This window comes from Cinclus cinclus, chromosome 4 (genome assembly GCF_963662255.1).
Source record: "Cinclus cinclus chromosome 4, bCinCin1.1, whole genome shotgun sequence".
NCBI lineage: Eukaryota > Metazoa > Chordata > Aves > Passeriformes > Cinclidae > Cinclus > Cinclus cinclus.
The window spans coordinates 70,042,384-70,056,604 of NC_085049.1; the positions used below are offsets into that span (position 1 = coordinate 70,042,384).

The 14,221-nt window shown below is 41.9% G+C and overlaps 1 protein-coding gene across 9 annotated transcripts in view; it reads right to left on the reverse strand.

Annotated features, from left to right (window-relative positions):
• The window catches only part of BICD1 (BICD cargo adaptor 1), a 159,645-nt gene that overhangs the window by 22,406 nt on the left and 123,018 nt on the right, over positions 1-14,221 (reverse strand). For 8 of the 9 annotated variants that reach the window (XM_062491521.1, XM_062491528.1, XM_062491525.1 and 5 more), the window contains 2 exons: positions 11,433-12,527; positions 5,633-5,784 (listed from right to left, as the gene is read on the reverse strand). In XM_062491521.1, the coding sequence (XP_062347505.1) occupies positions 5,633-5,784; positions 11,433-12,527 (1,247 nt within the window). The remainder of the gene's footprint in view (positions 1-5,632; positions 5,785-11,432; positions 12,528-14,221) is intronic. The other variant, XM_062491530.1, reaches the window with a different exon arrangement.

Genomic DNA, 14,221 nt, shown 5'->3' on the forward strand with positions numbered 1-14,221 from the left:
TTTCATATTCAATTATGCAGCTTTCACCAGATCTCCTTCCCACAAGATCTGGGTGAATCTAAGTAGCTTTGCTGTGTAATTGCAACTGTGTAATGGATGAGGATGTAACTTTATCAGTATCACTTAGAGAAAGCAAGCATAGAAAACTATTTTAGCCTTCCTTATCAAAATGCATAATGCAATAAACCTTTGAACAATTGCAAACTGAGAGATGAAGCTAATTCTCTGAAATTTTAATCTTCCCCTTGGGAAACAGAAACAAAGCGTACTCAAAAATGTGTAGTTAGTTATTCTTTGCACACAAATACTTGTATATATATTGCACTACCCTTTAGAACAATTCACTACAAGCAAAGTCACTAAGTCATATACGGCTTCATCTTCAGTTTCAGTATTATCTTTCTTCTACAGGACCTCAATAAGCATGATTGTTGCTACCCAAGCCTTGAGGAAAAGAGATACTTATGAAATGCCAGTTGGCTTAAAGACAACCTGCACACCTATTTCTGCTCCAAGATGTGAGATGTCTGTTGATGCTTAAGTCCGTTTCCTTGACAGAGACATAAAATCAGCATTCTGAATATTTTAGTAATTCCTATTTCAAATTAATTTACTTTAATGTCTGTGCTATCAGAGATCTAAAGCCTCATTCTTGTAACCAGATGGGTCTTGTATCCATGTCCTTTATTCTCTCCTGCTTTCCTCTTTGTCCTCTTTTGTTTCCAAATATGTTTCCTGTTGAAAATTTTCAGACGTTAACACCTGCAGCAACACCTCTGGCACACTGCCACTAGAGGAATTCAGTGCTCTCCTTTAATATGCCAATAAATCAATTTTGGTTTTGGAAAAATACTGATTTTTCTCAGGTCTTAGAAGGTGTTCTTGGTATTTGTGCATCTGATTTGTACAACAGCCCAACCAAACAGTGAAGAAACAAGTGCCATGAAGGTGGATATTACTAAAGCAGTCCTAGATGAACCTGCTATGAAGTATATCAAGTTCTCTTGAGAAATCTAGATATCCTATTACTATATACCCATGCTATTAGCTGGTCTCGTACTTGAGACAAAACCAATCACATGAATAAATTTTCCAACTGCTCTGATTAATTACATGTCCACATGTCCTTCCTAGAAATGTCCCAATTAGAGCAAGCTCACCTTATTTTTTTTCCTGAGAAAGTGTTCAGAAAGGTTAAACCTAAATCACCCAAGTAAAGGCCCCAATTAACTTTAGAAACTGCTGAATTAACAGCCTCTGATCTCCTGGAATTTTGCAGTAGAGAAGGTTATTCTGTGTAGTGGGAGTAACTATTGCCTGCAGCCATACCATTTCCCTTCCCTGAAATATTCTCAGCTACGTGCAAGCGTGGGATAAAAGGAGAAGCGTATCCAATTAAAAAAAAAAAAGAAAAAAAAAAAAGAAGTATTGCACACATCTATATTGCCTTTCACCCACACACTGAATAAACACTCATCAAGTTTAGCAGAAGAAAGAAAAAGGTTAAGGATCTCCAAAAAGAAAAAGCTAAAGAGCTCCTAGGAAAGATGACTTCTGGCACGGCAGAGACCATTGCAGGGCTCCAGGAGACTCCATGGCTCTGAATGGGTCTTTCAGGAGGGTTCAAATAGTGGTACCAAAAGTTAGGTTATGTCCTCCTGAGTCTGAACTTTTCCCCAGTTTCCCTCTTGCCCCAGGACAGGTTGTAAGCTGCCAATGACTATTACAGAAACAGCACTGTTTTCTTGCTGTCTGCTGGTGTACTCAGAGCAAAAGTCAAGATTTCACCTATTTTTCATTTCTCTCATCTCAGAAAGGAGGCAGACAGACACATAAGCCCACTTCTTTTTTATTAACCGATCCAAGAAGCTTATATAGGATTTTAAGGGATTTCAGGTTCCATCCATCCCTCGTGTCTAGCAACATAAACCAAATACCAAATCAGGCTTATGTGTAATTTAGGTAACATAAATCATAGCAGAGCTTGAGCTAAAACCTGGTGACACTGACAGTGACAGGTCCCTGCTCTAACCATATAATCATAATTCTCTTCTGTTCAGCTCCAGGATCTGTCCAATCTTCCGACTCAGTCTCTTCAGCACACATTTTTCTTTTAAAAAAATATTGTAAGAAGATATTATGATGGATGAAGAATAAAATCCATGCATGCAGTGCCAGGACTATGGCAATACCACAAGCAATATTTCCTGCTCTCTCCTGTTACACATCTCTATTTAGGCTGGGAAAGCAAACAGTGTAAGGACTCAGCAAAGTTTGCTTCCTGAATCACTTTATGGTCCTGTTTAAAAGTGGTTCCTTCTCTCCTTCAACACAGGAGTTCCTCTCACAGGGGCAACACCCACTCTAGACTGGAAAACAAATGTTTTAAACAATTATTTTTTTTGTTCCCCTGGAACAAACCCACGGCTCTCACCCTGGGTCAGCAACTCGGCATTAGAGCGAGGGGAAACAACAGGAGGGGCAGGAAAGGCTTCTCTGGGAGTACCAGAAGCTGCCCATGACAAAACAAGCAAGTTAAAGGTAGGACACAGCCCTGGCATCTAATAGAAACTTCAGCTCTGCTTTGCCAACCCCTTGAATCCCACAGAAGAGATTTTATGTTGCTTTGTTTTTCCAAGAGAGGCGTTCCAGGAAATATTCTAGACAGGTCCAAAGCACATAAATCCCAGAAAGGGATCACAAGGCTAATGAAAAGGGAAGGAGGAAGCTGTAGAAATCAGAATCTCAAGAGATTTTTGGGTCAAATAAGCTACTCCAGAAGGAAGAAGGGCAAAAGTAGAGGACAGGACAGGACTGGAAGACTTTTGACACAAAAAACTGAAAAAAGAACTTAAGGAGTGAAGGATGAACAAGTGTCAGGAAAAACAAAGAAAAAGAAAGGCTCCTGCATTCTGCACAGGGGAGGGGAGCTTTGGAGGAAAGTGTCAACTTTGCTGTTCAGAGCAGGAACAGATGTGCTGCACTCTCTTTGGAACACCTGCTATGACCTTTATCCAGTCCATTTGAGGAAGCAGCCATACAGTTCAGCACCACATGAACATCCACTTGGAGACCAAAATTATGGTTTATGGAAAGAGAAAGGATATTGTTCTATCAAAGAGAATAAGCAACCATTTTCAGATCTATAATATAATTTTACTATCAGAAGGATGATCTTCCTATGGTACAAATTCAGGAGTTAAGTACCTTGTGATGCACTATAACCATGGAAACCACTGATTTATTCAACTAAAGACTGAACAATTGCTTTTTTTATGCTGAAGCTTGCTACTGCACAAAAATCTCACAGCCTTGTCTTTTCAAAGAGATTTCTCTTCTTCAAAAGACTTGTGGAGTATATCAACTCTCTGTCTTTTAAACAAATGCTCTTCAAAATGGACTATTGGGAATGAGTCAATGATTTGACCATTTAGGAAGATTGATTTAATTATCAAGGCCATTAAACTCCATGCTAGGGAAGAAAGATGAATATTTTACAACAGAAAAATCTATAGGAGTATAATGATGTAGAAGATCTTGTAGTGAGTAATATTTTATAACCGTGCCCCTAGAATATGGGGCAAAACTTAGGATGTCAAAGGCAGGGATATGTCCCACAGGCCATGCATTAAGTGTTTAATCAATACTACATGGACTTTACCAAGAGCAGTAAATTCTTTGGGTGGAGCTTATCTCTAGTAACACTAGAAATTTTTAAACTAAAAATGTGCAACTCAGCAAGTCACACAGACTCCCCTACAGTTCACAGAAGAAGAACAGAAGTTTCTTTGCATTCTACACAGAAGGCAGCTAGAAAAGACATCAGGATGAGTGGCGTCAGTGAAGCCTAATTCTCACAGAGGGGTTGCTGCTGCCTCCCATCAGCTCTAGGCTATGCCTTCAATCCCACAGAAGTCTGCACTCAGAATGCCCAAACGGGATAAGGAGCATTCAGTGCACCAACAATCTAACATACCCTTTAATTAACTTCTAAAGCTTTGCAAACTACTTTTACCTCATATGTTGAAGATTTATGGCCCATGCAAGGCCCTTGTTTGCTTCATGCTCACAATGCCACTCCTCTGCTCCAGAGTTAACCTCCTTCCACGAGCTCTTACAGAGTTGGAATGGTCCTGTGTCGCCTAGAGTAAGGAGCTGGCAAGGAAAGGTCAACACAAGCATTTCCAACACACACACACACACACACACACACACAAGTCTCCTTTCTGGAAGAAAATCTTTAGATGCCAATGAAATCAATCAGGCTACCTTGGTTCACACCACCTGCTGAGCTGGTTCTTCATTTCCACTACATCGCTACGTGCACTCTTCTGACGATGGACCTATGACGAATTTGTACACAGCACCAATGTCACGACAATAAATGCCCCTTCTCTCCTTCCTTCCCACTTCTCCCAGCTGCTGCTGCCACTGTCACTAACAAAAAAGCACCTGAGAAGGCTGGAAGTGGTGAGATGGCACTGCTGAGAGCATGGAAGAGATGTTGGCAGAAGGCACAAAGATGTCTTATGATTTATGGACTAAAACACAAACAAGAAATGCGTGCTGCGTTTCACAATAAGGGGGGGGGAAAGTCTCTATTGAGTATTTCCAAAATAATAATTTATTGACGAAAATGGTGGATCTTTTAAAAAATGTATTTTTAGGTAACCTTTTTAAAAGCAGCTAAGATGAGAAGACACAATCTCAAGCTGTGCCAGGGAGGTCTAGGTGGTCATTAGGAAGAATTTCTTCACAGAAAAGGGCTATTAGACACTGGAGTGAACTCCCCAGGGAGATGGTGGAGTCAGCATCCCTGGGGGAGCTTAAGGAAATCCTGGACATGACTCAGTGCCATGGTCTGGATCACAAGGCAGTGTTGGGTCATAGGTTGGACTCAGCCTCAGAAGTATTTTCAAACCTAGTTGATTCTGTGATTCCATGTAAAACCAAAAGCTCTTCTGAAGAAGATGTGGGAGAAGGAAAGATGAAAGTTGATTAATTATTGTCCTGCCAGGAGGAACTATGTTACAGAAGATAAGTGAAGCTTTTCTCCTGTGAAGGAGAAGATAATAAATTGAAGATCACAGTGGGAGAAAATAAGAATTTATACTGGATTGGCCTTACAATTATTAGCACTGGATTACAGAATAGGCTGGTTGATTAAATAGATTTTACTACTGGTAAGTAATAAATCTCACTGTAATGAAAATGTGGGGTTCTGAAGATCATCATTAACCATACTATAGCTTTACATGACAGAATCACTGTGTACTTCTGAATGGGAAAATCAGCCACGTAAATCCACTATTTGATTTTCACTTTAAAAACCCCTATAAATGCAAATATGCTGGAGGCATATATTGTCATTTATAACACTTTACTCAAGGTTGTATTGACATTGCTATTCTTCAGCTTTATTTTCCAAGACATGCCTCAGCAGCACTTGAAAGCTTGCAAGTTTTGCACCGTGTATATTCTAGGACTCGTTCACCTTCATCCAGCAAACCCCTGACTGTGCAGAAAATAATTTCTCTATCCTCCTAAGCACCCAACATAGACAGCTAAGTGTGTTCTCACTTAGTACACACGTTTACAGTGCTGATGCAGACAGTGACAACATTTCCCTTACCTGGTTGCAAACATTGCTCTCAAGGATGAGAAGGTTGCTGCATCTTCCTTCAGAGCCTTTAGTTCATTCCGTAGTTTGGTCATGGTCTCAGTCACCATTGCTTTTTCATTTTCGTATTTGTTCTTCAAATTGGCCAGTGCCACTTCAGCTGTCTAAAAACACAAACAAGGATATGTGCTTGTGAGACAGAGATCTGAGAACAGCTAAAATCCCATGCCTGATTTTGTTTTTGGTGTCCCTCATTCACACAGTAAAAAAAATTAAACCTGATCTTCATTGTACTGCACACCTCAGCTTCTTAAGCTGTACTCCACGAAACCAGGAAAATGAGAAAGCAGCTGAAAGGACAAAGCCCATTTCAGTGGCAACTGGCAGCAACTCAGCACAAGTATCTCTGCAAAACTGTGCAGCTGTATGGGGAGGGCTCAGGCAACTGAGTAAAGTTACTACAGGAGCTGCTACCACATTGTTTGAGCTGCAATAAACAACAAGTGTGTCCCCTGGCCACTTTGCTAACAGGACACAGAGCACATGAGGCTCAGCCTCTGCGGCCAGGTCGTGAATCACCATGTTTGGCCCCAAGCCTCCTGATGGCTGAGGTTTTCCTTGGGCACAGAGAGGGCCAGGACCTAACCTAACAGCTAATTTTATGCCTGAGAACTGTCAGTGTTCACTGCTGTGCAAGCCAGCATTATTGTAGCAGTTTTAACCATCACACACACACAAAAAAGTGTAAATTAGAGAAAATACAGTTTTCATTTAACAAGAAAGCAAGGCTTTGCATTTGTCCCAGTCCTAATTTTTTGCTGCTCCTTTCATTCTGTTTTCAATTTCATCCATTAAATTTCTTTAATTCACTACTGTACTGCTTTTCATAGTTACATTTGTCTTATCTTTGCAGGACTTGAACATTCTGTTTTACCTATGAATTTAGTATCATTCTGAAGTTATTCAAAATACACAGTTTTATAGAGGCTTTATACGCACTGCTGCCTGAGACATTTAAAAATATTGCCTTTGAACTAAAAGAAGAAAAATTTGCTTCTTTTTACACTTATTCAGAGGGTGTTATGGTTGTTTTTGCACTTCATTTAGTGCATAATAACTTGCAGCAATTCACACAGGCAATCAGCTTCCCCTGTTGATCTTAGGGCTCTTGAGCTACCACCAGGGGAGAGGAGTTTAAAAGAACATTAGGTTAAAGCAACCAGCAAGAAAAGAGGACAAAAGATGGCAATGGCCAAACAGTTGGAAACCTATTTCAAACTCAGTTTTCTGAAACTGAATACATTTCCCACCAATAATGTCTCCTAACAACAGGACACATTAGAATCTCCTACTAAATTACAACTTTATTCGTGTCTTGTTAAGTAACAGCATTAAAATAATTTATTTTTTAAATTGTATACTCACCAATAATATTTTCTTATTTTCACACCAATTTACATTAAGGGAATAGATTTTTAAAGGGCAGTAGAAGTAACCACCTATCATTTTAAACAGATGCATTTTTCCAGTCCAGATTTGAAATAATCAGCCAATACATGTTAAAATTATCACTTAGGGATCTATTTAAATCAATTCTTCTTTTTTCAACCCTGCTGATATATGTTTTGGTGCAGTGTAGAATGGTGGACACCTATCTTGGCAGGATAAAGCAGAAATCATCAGCTTTTTGTCTGTTTACAGCCATGACCAAAAATGTGCACTCATAACTTAGAGTCACTGGAACTATGCACAATGATCAGACAGATTGTGATGCCCATGTTTTAGTTTGGATATCAGGGTAAGTTAATGGACATGCAACACTACAGGATGAAATTATAATTTACTTGGTGAATAAAAGTAACGGAGGAAGGACTGTGTCACATCTTCAAACTTTTTTCTTCCTGTTAAAGCTTCCTATAATACAACAGATAAAACAAAGCATAAGTTTCATATCCTGTGGGAAAGACTTCATGTCTCTCCATGCAGCAGCCAAGCTGCTGAGGATGTCCCTCCTGAAAATCTCCTAAGTGAAGAACAAATGGGCACAAGTGCTCTCTGTTAGAGAAGCAAATAAACCTAGCAAAAAAAGTGCATTTAGTAACAAAAGAAAGAAGGGGAGCACAAGCTGGGAAAGCTCCTCTTGGAAATTTGGGGGGCCTGAAGAGACAGGAAACTTGCCTGAATCCTGAGAACAACCTAAAGCCTGAATGTGTAATGGAGAGTGGGACAGAGGATAGAAGAGGAACTCAGCCTCCATCTATCAGAGACACTTGAGAGTGTCTGGTCACCTCAGCTGTACTGTCACACTGTGCCAAACTAACAGGAACAAAATGAACTGAAGACACAGCTTCATGTTACTCCTCCACCTCCAGTGCCAGCTCTTGTTGAAATTATTTCTATTTGTTCCCCACCTCTGCCAATCTCCAAAGTTGTACCCATTGAGCCATACATGCCTGGTTATGCATGAAACCGCTTCTGTAGGATAACCTAGATTTAGGTAAACTAGGACAGTGTATACAAAGTGTTTTCTGAAAGGAAGGATGGGGCAAATAAAAGCCTTCATCTCCAAGTAGTGGGTGTCATGAGGAAGCAGACACACAGGATCTGCTTTTAACAGCTCTTTCTGAAGCATTTGTTTTATAGCTGTAGTTAAAGAAAAAAATTGTATCAGAAAAATCTGAGAATTTTTTTCCACGTAAAAATGCAATCTCTCAACACACAAGCAGATAGGGAGCACAAGAAAAAAGATGAAAACACGGGGGAAACAAAAAAAAAAAAAGCATGAATATTCTTCAGGGAAGTAAACAATCCAATAAGACAGCAGAGGTGCTCATGACACTCTTGTCAGACCAGTCATGCCGAGGAACTGGGCAAAGGAACTACCCAGGCTCCCAGCCAGCCACCTGCAGACACGGGATTGATGGCTCGTGGAGCATTTACTGCACAGAGGAAGTCACCTGGAACTGACAGCAACGCCAGGAGGGAGCAGAGAGCTGCAAGGATGGACTCCAGTGGGGTGTGAAGTACCAGCGAGAAAAAGAGAGCTGGGGAGCACACAGAGCTCAGCTCCCTCCCCATCCCCAAAGCCCAGCCCTGGAGGTGAACAGGCTGAGATGAGCACACACCCCAGCCCAGGACCTCAAGCATTGCCCGAAGTAACAAGGTCCTTTCCATCCTCCTCTGTATCCTTACAGAAGAGATGTTTGCCCAAACTCAGCCTAAAGGTTGCCATCTTCATCCTGAAATCTGTGAATAAATCTCATTTGCAAAGACAGCTTTGCATCCCATTTACTTTATATCAGCAGTATGAGAAGCAAACCAGCTAAAATAATTGTTAATAAATATTAAATCCTACACTGGTAGGATTTTTATTTCACATACGAAAGCAGGAAACTAGCCTGTATTTTTAGAGAAGTTCTACACGGTGGCAGGTCTTTTCATCAAGCCTCTCATTCACAGCAGAAATTTGACTGTGTTCGGTCCATATAATATCAGGGCATTTGTTTACAGATAAAATTCTGCATGTCTGGGGTTATCAAGATATTTTTTCTGAAGGACTTTTATGGGTATTGCAGTTATAGGAGCTGGAGACATCATAGTTCCTGCTAATGAGGACACGAAGGTCTTGCTGACTCAATTCTGTCTCATTGAACTATTTACCCATGAAAACAACTGAACAGCTTTCCATCAGAACTTCAGGATATTACATTCCCCTCATAGACAGCTTTGCTTTCTGATTGCTATTAGAAATCGAAATCAAACCCATTATTTAACCGGTCATAAAAGTTACTGCATCATTAATTTGATTTTATTTTCACATCTATGCTACCTGTTAATGTTTAATTCCACCAGTCCACTGCAGACACAGTAATTTGGGCTATGAACAAACAGATACATAAATCAAGACAAGGTAAGCTAGCAAGCCAGCAAGATCTATGTGCCTTGCTTTCCTGGGCAATTGATTTAATAATCCATTTTCATGGACTTAGGTTTGCATCTTCTTACACCAAATCTTGCTCTCTTTTTCCTACTAGAGCTTTGTGAATTCTAAAATGCTTATTTGCAAATACTACTGACCAACACTATATACCAGCTGTGCTTCCCTAGTTAAGGGTGTTTTCTCACTAAAGTACAGCCCAAAATACCAGACCCAGGGAAGGGTCCCACAAGGGAAAAACATCCCCAGCCTTTTGCTGCCTAGAAACTTAATCTTTTGAAGGGGAATACCTCAGAAGAATAAATCTTAACTCTTTTTTTTTTTCTTTTTGAGCATGAGTCAAAACACGAATTTGGGTTCTGGGATATATCCACCAATTGAGGCTGGTGAGGCTAGCACATAATAAATCACTCTTCCCCTCTCCAACATTAAATTTCTCCATCCCTTGACATTGTTATTATGTTTTTTAGCTTGAAAGTTTGAGGAAGCTGGTATCAGATTTACATGAACAACTATTTCAAGTTTCTGTACCCAGCTGTACAGTTACCAATATCTATGCTGCTATCCAATAAATAAAAGATTAGTTAATAGCAGCACCTTAGTCAGCAAATCTATCTTTACCATTTCAGTGAGCATGCCTTAGGATAATGCATTATTTCTGACAGCAATAAAAGAGTGAGACTTAGATATATCTTCTGGTAGTAGCAAAAAATAAGTGATAGCTCTGTGTTAATGGGAAAAAACATTAATTTGGAATCACAGAATGTATACCCAGATACATCAATTCCATCTAAATTACATTTTAATTACATGGAAAATCCACATATAATTGCTCAGAACTATTATTGCTTAGCTAGAGATGGTATTTAATTAACTGAGTTAATATTTAACATGTGTTGTATCGGGGGCGGGCGGGGGGGAATGCTGTAAAAGACTCAATATATTGAAATACTGCTGCAATTTAAAAATCCCCAGTACCCTATGCAGTTACAGACACAACAGTCAAATAAACTTGAAATTGTAACTTCAGAATAGTTGAAAATTGGGAATTTTAACACTGAAATCCCATCACTGTCAACAGCTAATAGTGTGCCAAGCTGTTAACCAGGATTCAAGCCCCCATGTGGTGATCACTGCGCTGTTTTCAAATAAGGAAAGTGCTGGGCATTCCAGAATGAAATCACTGCCACTGCAGCCTTTTGCATTTAGATTTAATTCTGGGCAAAAGGAGATGCATCAAAGGAAATAAAACTATTTGCATATTCAAATTTAGATTTTTTTTCTACAGTGTTTTCAGACCTGCAATCTAATGGATGGCAAGGGCCTGGTAGATATGATATGCAAAGAAAATTAACAGTACTCTTGAAAAACATAGCATTAAGATGGATTTCTTTTGGCATTTGATATCAAGTACTATAATTTTTGGCTTCTTTTCATTGGTAAAACATCAAAAATAAAGTGGTGGGATGAATTTCTCTCAAGATTTAAACAAAAAAAAATCAGAATATTATCTTGAAGGTTTTTATTCTCCTAAATAGAAGGGCACACCACTGAGAGCCTCTCCAGGTAAGTTCTATTTTATTTCCCAACCCCAGTAATATAAAACAGTTTGTGATAATACCAGCAACGTGCCCGAGCATTAGCTGGTCCGTGCCTACAGCTTTGCTGAGTGAAAGGTGGGTGCTGAGAAAAGCAGAACAGAAGGGCTTAAAGAGGAGGCTGCGAGGGGAGGGAACCAAGGGGCGTCCTTGCTGTGATCAACTGAGAGGCCAAATAACCCGCGAGCGAAGCCTCTCCTCCAAAACACCCCTGGGAAATCCTGTAAGCGACCTGTGTAAACCACAGACCTTCCCGAGCGCTTGGAGATCACCTTACCTGCTTGTTGGCTTTCAGCACGGCTCTCAAGGTCGCGATCTGCTCTCGCTTCGTACTCAGGAGCGACTTCAGCTTCAGGATCTCCTCCATTAAGGCCTCCTTGTCTTTGTCGATCATGGGCGCCAGCTCGCGGGCCGCGGCCCGCTGGCGCGACAGCTGCAGCGACCGGTCCACAGCCTTCTGCAAGTGCTTGATTTGGTCCCTTATTATGGCATTGAGGTTGTAGATGTTCATAGGCTCTTTGCGGATGTCACTGGTGTCAGAGACGGGGGAGGAAGGAGGGGCTGTGATGACAGGAGAAATGGAAGGTGTTTTTGTCGGGCTCTGTTCCTTGCCGGGCTCTGCGGTCTCTTTCGTCGCCTGCTCGGTCGGGGTCCTGGCTTCTACGGGCGATGCCACCCCCCGCCTGGCAAGTCGTGGGGAAAGGAGACCTCGAGGGTCGTCCGGCCCCTTCAGGCTCCCGCTGCGAGTGACTCTGCTCTGCCTGTAATAGTCCAACATGACCCGGTTCGGCGTCTCGTTGTTGCACAGGCAGACGTGGTGGTACAGCTGAGCCAGCTCCTCACTGAAAGTCACCAGCTCATCCTGGGCAGTGTTAAGGGTGTTGTGGTTTTCGTTTGCTATGCTTGTCATCCTTTGTAACTCCTTTTCCATGTGGACCATTTTTTCATGGCTTTCCTTGGTCGATTTCTCCAGGCTTGTCACCTGCTCATCATACGTCTGGATTCTGCTCTCATACTTGGCCTTCTCTTCGGTGTAGTTTTCCACATACTTATTATATTTCTCCTTTAAGGCTTTGATTTCTGCTTTAAGGTCTATCACCTCAGTAACAGCTACCTTGTATTTACATTCCAGGATCTCCAAGCCATTGATGTCCACTTCATAGTCGTGTGCTTCCTCGCCGGAATCTCGGCCCTTCTCACAGTCAAGCTCAACTTTCAGCTCCTTGTTGCTCTGCAGGCCCCTCATGGCATTGACGTGCTCCGTGAGCCTGTGCACGCGTTCGTGCTGCTCTGTCAGGGCTCCCTTGGTGTGCTCCAGCTGTGTCTGAGACTCCTGCAGGTTGGCCAGGAGAATGGCCTTCTCTCGCTCCACCTGCAACAGAGCCAGAGTGAGAAACCCAGGACCTCATCCTACCCATGCTGAGCACCAAACTCTTCAGCCACAGTCATCTTTTCCACTCCACCACTGCCTGTAGCTTGAAAGCTTCCGAGAGATTTTACCCATATACACCTAAACCATAAAATTAATTTATAGAGTACTGTGTAACTCTCAGAGGCTTAGAAAGTCCCAGCCTCTGTTACAATTTCCAGTATCGCTAGGTCACAATTTTATGTGTTGCTCACTGAAGAGTAACCAAGAGTCCAAGACCCGTCTCATCAGCTAGAGTGATAATACAGGATTTGTTAGGAGATATAGTCCCTGAACACAGAAACTGCATCGCTGTCAGCTGTAAGTAACTTCTCAACAGAGTTTGAATTTACATTTCCCTTTAACAGTACTACCAATCTTTCATCATATTTATTTATATCTTTGAACTGCTGTACACTTTCATTAAGGCAAACAGAGTAAAAAAGTAGCTGTGTACATTTCCACTGATTGAACAACCTACTCATGGAAACAACACTGAGCAGGACACTGAACGCTTGCAGCTCCCAGGACTGCCCATCCCCAGCACTTCTCTGTAAGCAAAATCCATCTGTTTAAATTCAAGCCAGGAAAAGCAGGACTTGTGGTGTAACTAACGACCCACTGGTTGTGACCTAGCAAGTCTCTTTACAAATATCCACAGAGAAATGTGGATGTTGAACAAGAGAAGACATCATTGTCCTGGGGTGACTTTATGGTGCTCGTGTCCCCAATGGTCTGCTCTGTTGGTGTTGGATATTGAGTTCTGCAGCTCTAAGGCTGGTTCCAGCAGTGAAGGGGGAGAGAAGAGATGCAGAGTTTGTTATCACAGACTGCATTTGCTGCCCTGCATCCTTCACACAGACTGTGCTGTCTGCAGTGGGCAGCAGGAGAGAGCTCTCCTGTGCTCTTGGTTAGTTTTTCTGGCTGGCTGAGGCAGAGAAGTTCCCTGGACTTTGTTTTGTTCCCTTTTTCTTGGAACTGTTTGGACCTGCTCTGGACTGAAAACCCAGAGGAGCACCAGGAGCTCCCAGCTGTGTCCCACCAGGCCTGGCCTGGGCTGTGACACTTCCCAGCTCTGGAGGGACTGAGAACAGCCTGAGTGACCTGGGCTGCCACCCACAGAAGGGACTCTGCTGGATTTGTCATCTCTTTGGAGCAGAGAGAGGTTTTGCTGTTTAGTATTGCTCATTTTTGTGCTGGGGAGCGCTCTACCTGTTAAATAAAGAGTTTAGGGCTTTTTTTTTTTCCTACTTCTCTTTGAGGAAAAATTTTCCCAAACCAGCTGGGGGAGGGACCACTTGAATCTGTTTCCTAGAGGAACCCCATTTGGAAGTTTCCTTCGAAATTTGCCCTAAACCACAAGACCACATTAACTGGCGCTTAACGTGGGGTGTTGCTTGGCTCCATTCCATTCCATTCCATTCCATTCCATTCCATTCCATTCCATTCCATTCCATTCCATTCCATTCCATTCCCTGGCTCAGCCCCATCCCTCCCTGGCCAGGTGGGGAGGCCTGAGGGGAGCACGGGGGAGAGACTTCCACATTTTCAGTTTAATGCTCCAACCTTTTCCTGTGCTTTAGTCCTGTTCTGAGGTGTGAATTGGGAAGCAGAGGAATACTTACAGAGATAAGATCCCTCTTCCTTTCATGGCTTTT